This window comes from Empidonax traillii, unplaced genomic scaffold (assembly GCF_003031625.1).
Source record: "Empidonax traillii isolate 1590-97213 ecotype Southwest subspecies unplaced genomic scaffold, ASM303162v1 scaffold612:size571257, whole genome shotgun sequence".
NCBI classification, from domain to species: domain Eukaryota; kingdom Metazoa; phylum Chordata; class Aves; order Passeriformes; family Tyrannidae; genus Empidonax; species Empidonax traillii.
This window is the reverse complement of record NW_020955805.1, coordinates 140,061-150,621: the sequence shown is the minus strand read 5'-3', so window position 1 is coordinate 150,621 and position 10,561 is coordinate 140,061. Positions and strand designations below refer to the sequence as shown.

At 43.9% G+C, this 10,561-nt stretch overlaps 2 protein-coding genes across 3 annotated transcripts in view; both read right to left on the bottom strand.

Moving 5' to 3' along the window:
* Positions 1–4,168: 4,168 nt before the first annotated feature.
* Positions 4,169–6,906, bottom strand: TTC32 (tetratricopeptide repeat domain 32). 2 transcript variants are annotated; one of them, XM_027898651.1, is made up of 4 exons: positions 6,790–6,902; positions 6,540–6,700; positions 5,681–5,831; positions 4,169–5,307 (listed from the first exon to the last, which is right to left on the bottom strand). In XM_027898651.1, the coding sequence occupies exons 1-4, from the start codon at positions 6,900–6,902 to the stop codon at positions 5,178–5,180; spliced, it is 555 nt and encodes a 184-aa protein (XP_027754452.1). In that variant the 3' UTR covers positions 4,169–5,177. The 2 variants fall into 2 exon arrangements, with proteins under 2 accessions (XP_027754452.1, XP_027754453.1); XM_027898652.1 differs by lacking the exon at positions 5,681–5,831 and having other exon boundaries at positions 4,169–5,305; positions 6,790–6,906.
* A 1,202-nt stretch (positions 6,907–8,108) lies between these two features.
* The window catches only part of WDR35 (WD repeat domain 35), a 44,421-nt gene continuing 41,968 nt past the window's right edge, over positions 8,109–10,561 (bottom strand). The window contains exons 27-29 of the mRNA XM_027898656.1: positions 9,791–10,031; positions 8,648–8,828; positions 8,109–8,616 (exon numbers count right to left, since the gene is read on the bottom strand). Of these exons, the coding sequence (XP_027754457.1) occupies positions 8,681–8,828; positions 9,791–10,031 (389 nt within the window). The 3' untranslated portion in view covers positions 8,109–8,616; positions 8,648–8,680. The remainder of the gene's footprint in view (positions 8,617–8,647; positions 8,829–9,790; positions 10,032–10,561) is intronic.

The following is a 10,561-nucleotide window of genomic DNA, read 5'->3' as shown; positions in this document are numbered from 1 at the left end:
GCTAACTCTACAATATGGGAGTAGACAGATGATCTGAGGAAAAAGGACAACTTACCTGGCATTTTGTTTTCTGCGCACACAGAAAGTCTTTCTTTTTCATCATTATTTTTCAGAGATCAAGTACAAACCTGACCCATGACTACCCGTAACCACTCTCAGGATGTGCCTACACTGTAACTGCAGGTGTGGCTGCAGCATGTGTAGCTGTTTAACAGCAGTGAAGAGGGGGCAAGTGCACTGATGCCGATGCTGGCTGATAGCACACACCTGTGCAGTCTCCAGTGGGTTTGCCCAGCTCCTGTGGCCACTGCCAAGAACCCAAGACCCCCCTGCAGCCGTCTGGGTGCTGCCTTCCTCTCCTGTACAAGCAGTGCACTCTGCTGTCCACAGGCAACACTGCAGAGCCCATTACTGCTCCCAGCATCTGCCAGGAGAGCACATTCCCTATTTTTAATAACAGTAACAAATTCATCAGCTGAGGATAACCTTCTGTTAATCTAAAATGCAGTTCTTTAGAAATCTGTAAACTGGGATGACGGGAAAAATAATAATGACTAAGTGCTAGCTCTTCTTTTCTTGGCACTCTCAGGACAATGCTTAGTTCCACACAGAGAAGCATCACGTCTGGTGTGGCATCACTAACGTTCACCTGCTCTGCAGCTTTGCAGAGTAGATTCAGGTAAACTTGTCTGCAGTGAGTGGGATATTCCAGATCTTCCCCTTTTGTCCTGGAAATCCAGGAAGAGGTCCAGCAGCATTCCATTCCCATTCATCCACCATCTGACAGATGAGGAGACCTTTCTCCCGCAGATAGGTTGAAAGAGAGATGGAGCAGGGGAGACAGACCTGCATTCCCATTTCAACAGGCATTTCAGGTTTCCAGCTTTGCACAGAAAAGCCAGAGCTTGGTCTCTTCCTCCTGCTTTGGGTGCTGCTGTGGGAGATGATGTTTTTCACACTAAATCGCACAATGTGTTAGAGTTAGGAATTCACTGTTTACCTTTGAGAGTGTCTTTCTCAAGCTATGACTCAGTCATGCTATTGTACAGGTCTATTGCTCTGCAGCAAGGTTTTTCTGGGATTACTCCCTCCTCTCAGATGTTGTAGATAGAATTTCAGCACCTAATTTCTGTCCTAGATTGCAGTTTTCAGGCCTACAGGCTTAGACTTTCTTGGATTAACTTTCAGGAACCACTCTGCCCATACCACTGTAGTTGAACAAGCCTTCATTATTCAGACAATGTGGAGAAAATTAATTGGCAAGATACTTATTTAAATTGCACAGAAGCACACAAGAGTCCCCAGGCTGGCGAGTCTTCAGCCTGGAAAGCACTGATCAGCCTTCTCCATAGTAACAGGAGTTATGTGATGTCTGGGACAGAGCTGGGCCAGATGTTCCTTGCCGGGAGACAAGGATATCCTTCAGGTCCATTTCATATGTTCATCATGCAACACAAAGACATGAATGATGAAAAATCTGATCATCATGAGCTATAGGAAGCGATGCTTTGGACTGCATCCCATCTCTCCAGGCTCATAGACAAAAGGGATCCTACAGGGAAAATCTAGGAAAAAATCCTGGAAACATCCTAGAGTTCTACTCAAATGATCACAACATGCTGTTAGGTGGGGCTTCCACCTTGACAAAATCTTTCTTTCTTTTTTTTTTTTTTTTTTTTTTTTTAATAAAAAGCAGCCAGAGTTTCCATTATCCATCAAAGCCACTGGATGAGGTTGAATCTGTTATATGGTCCAGACCCTACCTTTATTAAAAGGACGAGGCAGATCCACAGTAATCTGCTAACATAAAAGAATATTGTATATTATTCTTCTATTAGCAAGGGTCAGTTTTGAACATTGTTTTCACCTTTCAGAATCCTTCCCCTTCAGGCAGACAACAGAGAGCATGACCTGCATAGCTGCTTTTGACTCATGGGCATTCGTTCACCACAAAATTTAAATAGTGCACCTTTCACTCCTGTCACTTTTCACCAGGTCACCTACTGAACAGGGCAGTGCACAGTATAGACTGCCCTTGTAAAAGTCAAACTTTCAGGCTTTTCATGCCAACTTACCTCTGTTGTTCACTCAGAAGGAAGTCACGTGGAAGAGGAACATATTCCGGCCACTTGGTGACCCAGCCCTTTGCCCTCAACACACCACAGCTTTCCCTTTGGAAAGGCTCTCCTTGTGGCCCACGCCACATCTCACATTAAACCCATATGAAACACCTCTCACGCTGCTCTGTGCCCTGCTAACCTGGGATTCTGCCAGCTTTTCCTACCTTTCTGCAAAAGCAAGGGAAAAGGCCTTGAAACACTGCAAGCTGTGTGGCAAGTAGTGTTTCAGTAGGGCAATCACTGTCCTAGGGAAAAGCACAGAGTGATTGTGTTACTCTTTGCCTTGTCCTGTAAGGCAGTGATGTTACTGTCATTTCGTAATGCATTAAGCAAACAATGTATTTTTTGTAAGTTTAGAGGTAAATCGCCAGGTGGGAACAGTTACTCATTGCCAAATTAGCCCCAGCTATGGAGAACAAAACAAAGGGTGGGGCTGCCAGTGATGGTTGTGTGAAGGAAAGGGTCAAGGGCTTTGGGGGAGTAGGTTTTTAGGTAGGAAACCATGGGAAAGTAGAGATTTTTCACGTTTCATGTCTGGCCAGAGTAAAGAGAGTCAGTGTACATTCACAGTAACCACCTGTTTGAGATACTGGTGCAGCCCCATGACTTTGACCAGCAAATGCTTCCCAAGGGCAGTGGAGGGGACGGGACTGACCCCGGCGCTCCACAGGAGTGTGGAATTCTCAGGCAGAGACAACTCCTAAAGCCCTGTGGAGGTATAAACCCACAGCACCCCCACATCATGAAACATCCAAAGCACACAACCCTACTCCTTTTACAGGTGGAGAGGTTGCACAAATTTCACAATGCATTGCATAGAAAGAATTTCATTACTCTCCACTAGATTTGTAAATCTTAAAACTTTTACAGACACACTTTGCAGGACAAGGGGAGTTACTATATACATTCTTCTCTTCAAGTTTCAGGTTTTTTTAATATGAGTAATGATGGTTAATACCCTTTCAACAGTGTGAAAGAAAACCACATACTACTATTTAATAATTTTAGACTGAAAACCCAAATTAGTTTTGTGATGTAAAGCCAGAGAACTAAGTGACTCGTGCGCATATGAAAGGGGAAAATGTGAAAACCCTACTGGCCAAAACTACTTTGAAAGAATTCCAAATTATGCTGAAATGCACGATGACAGTTTGTCCTGACAGGAACAGACAAGGAAATTGTCCTTGTCAGACAAGGAAATACTGTAAGATAGAACTGCTCCCAGCCCAATGAAATATTTCTGTGCCAATGACTGTACAAGAAGTAATTAAGAAATATTCACAAAACACCACAAGCTGGAATATTACCTCTAGCATCTTTGTTTTCTAAAATACTTATTCACTGTTTTGATTTTTATCTGTATCCTGTCATTTAAACAGTTCTGTGCAGAACCACATCTGTAATCTCTAACAGTAAAGGTTCATAGGTCATATTCAACTATTCTAATTTTCTTGGAATGGTCAGTCAAGAACATGTTCAGTTCTAGCTCATCCACTCACCATCAACCAAGAGTTGGTATAAATTCTCACTTTTTAAGACTGAGGTGGCAAGAAGTGTGCCAAGTCAGTAAATTATCTGTGGTTTTTTGGAGACAAAGCTCTAAGATAAATGGTAGCAAGGCATGTGCTTAATATATTCAAAAAGTCCAAAATTAAGACTTTGCTGGGGGGGGGAATGGCCACTGCCTACTTTCCAAACTCAAACTGGTCACATCCTGCTGTCATGCGTTGTATTTATGTAACTTCAAATTGCTGCAGTCAATTGTCAGGGGCATGAGAGGTAAATGCAGCATTTTCTCATCCCTGTGTTTCAAATTTTCTCACTGTAGCCATTGCAGTGTCATCCCAAAGCTGTAAGTGATCTCAATGAGGCTGCTGTGAAGGACGTCCACAGGCTCCAGACTGACTCACCCAGAGGGTCCCACCATCTTCAGTGATCCCTGTGCCTGTGCAGGCTCGGGATCATCCACAGAGGAATTAACCACAAGAAGCAGAATGTCACTGGCATAATTTTATTTAAAAAAAAAAAAAATCCTAATGCTCATGAGAGCAATCAAGAGAGTATTTCTTCTATTAGAACTTGTATTGCTGTGAACATGCAACAGTGTTTCTTGCTGATGATTTCAGTAATGGTCCCTCCTATCATGTAAGAAATGAGGCAGCCTGGGTATTGACAGCCAGTTTCATCAGACTGATTTAACACTGCATTTTTCAGGTAATTGATCTCTTCAATTACAGTGAGAAAGCCACGATTCCTCCTGTGAATATTTTCTAGGATAAGCTCTTTGCAGACAGTCATAAGATAAAAAGTACGTGTTCATTTTTATTCTCTCAATTATTAATCTGGCCAAAACTTTTACAATAGGATTACAAAAAATAGGTGTGCTCTGTTCCTACCTGTTTAGGTAACGTAAAACTAACTCCAGGAGTGAACGAATGAACAAAGGACTGAATTCTCCTACCACATTCCTTGAGCAAGGTACAGATGGTGTCACCTAAAAAGACCTCATTATATCTGTTACATGTTTTTTAACACAGAAACACTCTGAAATGAAGAAGAAATTCAGATACCATAGAGAATATCAAGGACAACATCTTACAAGAACAATTGCACTTTAGGCTTAAATAAAATTAACATTTCTATGTGGAGAAACACTATCATTATTGCATTTCTCACAAGCTCCAATCATAAGTATTTAAATGTTTTGTGCAGTTTGATTTTTCCTCCCTATGAAAGACTGTTTAAAACAATCTGTGAATGAATAAAGGAGTTTTAGTAAGAGAACTACAAGGCTTCATTTGCTACTACTGAGCTTCCAACATCTTTAAAAGGTATTTCTGTACAAAATCTGTATTCGTGTCTCACAGAGATCCAACATTATACTTATCCTCAACACTATCCAAACACAGTTTATTTTGCAATCATATCCATTTTAACTTATTTACCCAAGAATGAGGTTTCTTCATAGGTCATAACAGATGTAAACGATCTTGTGTTTCATCCATCAATGACAAAAACCACGTTTAGCAAAACATTTTCACGCCACTAGCTCTATTTTCAATACCCCCGCTTCTGTTTTTCTTCTTTATCAAGAATAGCCTGTTTTAGACTCAATGCAGCATCTTCAAACTGGGGGTTTAACTCTAATACTTTCCTGAAATCTTGCATGGCCTCATCAAAGTCTCCTGTCCCAAAAAAAAAAAAAAAAAAAAAAAAGGAAGAAATTATTATCTTTCTGTAACTGTTCAAACTCTCAAACCACAACTGAAGAACACCTCCTAGTACTTTCACTAAGAAAAAATAGCAGCTGGACTTATTGGACCCATTACATTTGGATTCTCCAGAGGCCCAAGTGGGAGTCAGTGGGTTTCAGAGCAAGAACCAGACTGTGTATTTTGAACCTAAACCAGACTTGATGCTCAATTCAGCCAGAGGAGAGGAGCCAAAAGGCCCATGCCAACAGTCAGGCTGTCTCACATCTGGCACACTGCCATACAGGTTCCCACACGGTGCCCATGGTCTGGCTCCATTCTCCTAGTGCTCACTTAAGTCCCTCAACCTCTGTGTCTGGACTTTGCAACAGCCAAACTCCAATAAAGGGCACAGGAGTGTGATTTCCTAACGACATAGTCAAAACCTGGGCAAGACACTCCCCAGAGGTGTCTGGCAGCCAATTGGAAGTTGAGAAAACTGTGCTCTCTGGAGCTACACCTGCTTGGAAGATGCTTTATCTCAGGTTTAATGGCAGTGCTTGGAACTGGCTTCTTTTACACCAATGCAGACTTTTCCAGAACTGAAACCACACCTTTCCTCCTATTTTTGACTGAATAGCATAATTTCCAATGACACAGCAGCACACCTAGAATCACAAAGTATGCCCAGTTGGAAGAGACCCACAAGGATCCAAGAGTCCAAAGCCTGGTCCTGCACAGGACCACCCCCAAGAGTCACTCCATGTGCCTGAGAGTATTCTCCAAATGCTCCTTGAACTCTGGCAGGCTTGGTGCTGTGAGCATTGCCATGGGGAGCCTGTACCAGTGCCCAACCACCCTCTGGGTGAAGAACCTTTTTCTAATATCTAAACCAAACCTTCCCTGACACAACTTCAGGCCATTCCCTCGTGTTCTGTCACTGGTCACCACAGAGAAGAGACCAGTTCTGTCCCTCCTCTTCCTCTAACGAGGCAGTTGTAGACTCCGGGGAGGTCTCTGCACACTCGGGGCAGGCTCGCAGCCGAACGTGCTGTCACTGCTGACCAAGCCTGGCTCTGCTGTGACACCAAGCGTGTCCCCGCCTGGTTCTGCTGTGACACCCGCCCTCGGCCCCCGTGCCAGGCAGGTGCCCCCGCCTGGGGCACGGCGGTTGCGCCCGGGCCGCCCTGCCCTGCCCTGCCCTGCCCTGCCCTGCCCCGGGTCGTACCCAGCCGGTAGCGCACCAGCCCCCGGTTGTAGTAGGGCACCTCGAAGCCGGGCTGGCACTCGATGGCGGCCGTGTAATCCTGCAGGGCGGCGGCGAACTCCACTTGCAGGTACCGCACCTGCCCGCGGTCGTTGAGGGCCGTGGCGAGGTCGCGGCGGGCGCTGCGGGCACAGAGTGAGCGGCGTTACGGGGGGGGGCCCGCCCGCCGCCCCGGCCCCGGCCCCGGCCCCGGCCCCGGCCCCAGCCCTACCCCGCGGGGCTCAGGGCGATGAAGCGGTTGTAGAGCTCCTCGGCCGCCGAGAGCCGCCGGGCCGCCAGCTCGGCCTGCGCCGCCGACAGCAGCTCCGCCGCCTCCTGCGCCATCCCCGTGACGTGACGGAAGCGGAGCCGGCGAGGGCGGGCGGAGGGCGCTACCCCCGCGGGCACCGCTGGTGCTCGGGTGGAAGAGGAAGCTCAAATACCAGGGCGCACGCACATACGTACAAAATACAGTATTTCAGTGTTTTCTATACAAAATGCATCCTGGGCTGCTTCGAAGAGCTGTGGCCAGCAGGTCCGGGGAGGTGATTCTGCCCCTCTACTCCACTCTTGCGAGACCCCACCTGCAGGGCTGTGTCCGGCTCCGGGGCCCCCAGCAAAGGAAGGACGTGGATCTGTTGGAGCGGATCCAGAGGAGCCTGCAGGGCTGGATCACCCCTCCTATGGAGACAGGCTGAGAGAGCTAGGGCTGTTCAGCCTCGAGAACAGAAGGCGCCAGGGAGCCCTTGTAGCACCTTCCAGTACCTAATGGGGCTACCAGAGAACCGGAGAGGGACTTTTACAAGGACATAGAGTGACAGGACAAAGCGGAATGGCTTTAATCTGAAAGAGGGTAGGTCTAGATTAGGCATAAGGAAGAAATTGTTTACTGGGAGGGTGCTGAAGCACTGAACAGGTTTCTCAGAGAAGCTGTGCCTGCCCCATCACTGGAACTGCTCAAGGCCAGGTTGGGTGGGACTCTGAGCACCCTGCTCTAGTGGAAGGTGTCCCTGCCCATGACAAAGGGTTGGGAAGGAGATGATCTTTAAGGTCCTTCCAACATAAACTGTTCTACAGCACTATGAAAAGGGGTTTTATCCTTTCCTGGCCTAAGTTTAGGTGAGAGACATGACTTGCCCTGACAGACAGTGCAGAAGAGTTGTCACGCTCTCCTCTCAGAAATGTGCCAATGCACATCATGAATGTTGCAGCTCATGGCTCTTGCCCGGCAGCCAAATGGTGGCTGGTCCTGGGGAAAGCTCACCTTTGCAGCAGGGACCTGCAGCACTTCCAGAGCAGAGGATCAAATCCAGCAAGAAGGTAGAAGAGTGCAGTTCTAAGTAAGACATTGCCCCTTAGACCTTTTTGTGCAACAAGGGTGACTGTTCAGGTCCTGAAATCTGTTCAACAGAAGTCGGCTGCTCTCTCAAGCTACTTGAAAAAAATTGCCAGATTCCAGTTTGAAAGTTCATGAAGGTTTCCTTTACTTGCTGAAGATCACATCAGCCAAGCTCAGGAACCTGATACAGACGGACAGCACTGACTGCTGAGTGTTTTCAAGCCCTTTATTGCTATGGTGGGTTTAAATACACTTGGCAAAAGAAACCAGCACAAACATGTCTATACTGGTATCATTGCTTTAGGAAAACAGTAGTACAAAAATATATACAATAATATTATCAGAAGTATTGTGGCATTATTTCAACTCAGGAATTACTTCCTTCACAAAATTGTGAATTCTGAGAAAAACCCGTAATTTCCTATGGAATTATAGAGACAAAAAAATGGAGCCTGCTCAGAGTAAAAGATACTAATATGAACCTGCATTCAACTCACAGTTTGAAAACTAGGCTCAACCTACAATTAGAAAAGAATGCTTTTACCTTAAATCTTTTTTAAAAGTGTAACAAAAATGAAGTTTATTAACGTGGATGATTCACATAAATGGAACCAGTAGAGGTTTCTCTTGTGGGTTTTCTGTTTTATTTTTTTTAATGTTTCTCTATTAGCAGCACTGCTACAATACAGTACCTGAGTTGTATTTTAAAATATAGTACATTGGTAACATTTTGAAGGCTATTTTTAGGAGTCATAAATGAGGATATGTGGGCCTTTATCCTCAGCTATACTGTGCTGTGGCACAGAGGACAGAACTTATAATTGTCTGCTTCACTGGCTTTCATACAATGCTTACATACAACACACATCCAGAATCGATACTCCAGGATAGAGTCTCCTGTTGCAACACATATAGGAAGTTTCTCATCTCCACTATAAGAAAAAAAAAAAAAAAAAAAAAAAAAAAAGAGAAGAAGAGTAAATAAAGCTGAAAGAATAAAAACATGGTGTGCCACCTGTTAACTGCAAGTTATTAAATCACATAACACTTCACTGTTCACACAGCCAAATATGTAAATCTTCACACCAGAGAATGCCCACCCCTAGAACCATACAGTCAAATCAGGACCAGCAGATCCAAAAGATGGAATGAAAAGAAGTAGGAAAGGTCTTATAAAGGTAAGGTCAGATTAGACACCTGCACTATTATTATGCTCCTTCCTCTGATGAGTCAACCTGACAGCTGCGAATGAGATTCTGTACAGCTGCACAGTAGGATCACACAAGACATGTTAAAATCCTATTTTCTAAAAGAAAATTGACTCACAGTCAATTTCCATACTCACAAATCCCATGCTGTTAGCAGGAAACATATCAGAGACACTGTTGTGGGTATAGCCAGTCCAAGGACTTACCCCTTAAGTGTGCCCTTCTTACTCTGTTTTTTTCACTTGACATATTCACCTTCTCACATCGTGTAGATTTAGGTAATTCACAAAACACTGGAGACTTATTAGTTAATAACGGTTAAACATTCACTTGTGGATATTTGCATCACACCACACTGGTGATGCAAACAGCAGCATTATTACTTAGATGTCATGTGACACAGTATCAAAGGTCCTGTGCTCTGTCCACCTGCATTTCAAATTAAGGTGATGTTACATCTTTATGCCCAGTTCCTGAACACAGTAATTGTCTATTTTCCCAAACAACACAGTGCTGTATTACCCTTTCTGCAAACTGGCTGACAGCTGCATCATTCTTGCCCAATATTTGGTTTAAACAGCAAAGCAATTAATTTAGTCACACACAAAACCTGCTAAAATCTAAAATATAGACCAACATCAGAAAAAAAATTATATTATTACAGTGTCACAAAAAAATAAACCCACCTCTCAAGAACATCATCCAGATCAGACTTTTTGTTATACTTTGGACTGTATCTTGTGAATATCTCTAGAGCAAGATCTTCATACTGTTGCCTCTGCTCTGGCCTAAGAGTTTCCAAGGATTCTAGTTTAACAAATGCTTTTGAGCAAGTGTCAAATGCTCTGTTTGCACATGCACAGAGTGCCAAAAGGGAATAGATTTCAACTGCAGGGATAATGTCTTCATAATCTCTCAAATGAAGAGCTAAAAAAGAAGAAAAAAAGAAATCCAAGGAAATTATTACACATCTTCTGAGAACTGCAAGCATCTGTATGAAATATTTGCTACTAAGACATAGTATTAATCCTACAAATTGCACAAAGTGGAAGTCTTTTCACTGACATGACTATGAAACATTGCTTTTTAAAAATAAATAAAATTAAGGGGATTTGACTGGGAAACTGAAATGTCTTCTTGAAACACTTCATTTTGTTTGGTTGTTTTGTTTTAAAGATGTTAGAAGGATTTGAAATAGATCTTCGTTACTTGGACAAAGTATAAAGCACTACTTGCTTCTCTTAACTGCCACAGATTTTTTATGAAGCTCTACTGGAGGTCCGATGTGAATTCAGGTATGCCTTAGAATTTAAGGAAAGAAACAAAACAGTCAACAGAATAGCTACAGAAATTCACCAATTTAGCCAGGTAATATTTGGAAAGTTAGATTTGCATTGTCTTCAGGAAAGTCCTTTCCACCCATATTGACTGCAACCATATTCAATTCATTTTATGGT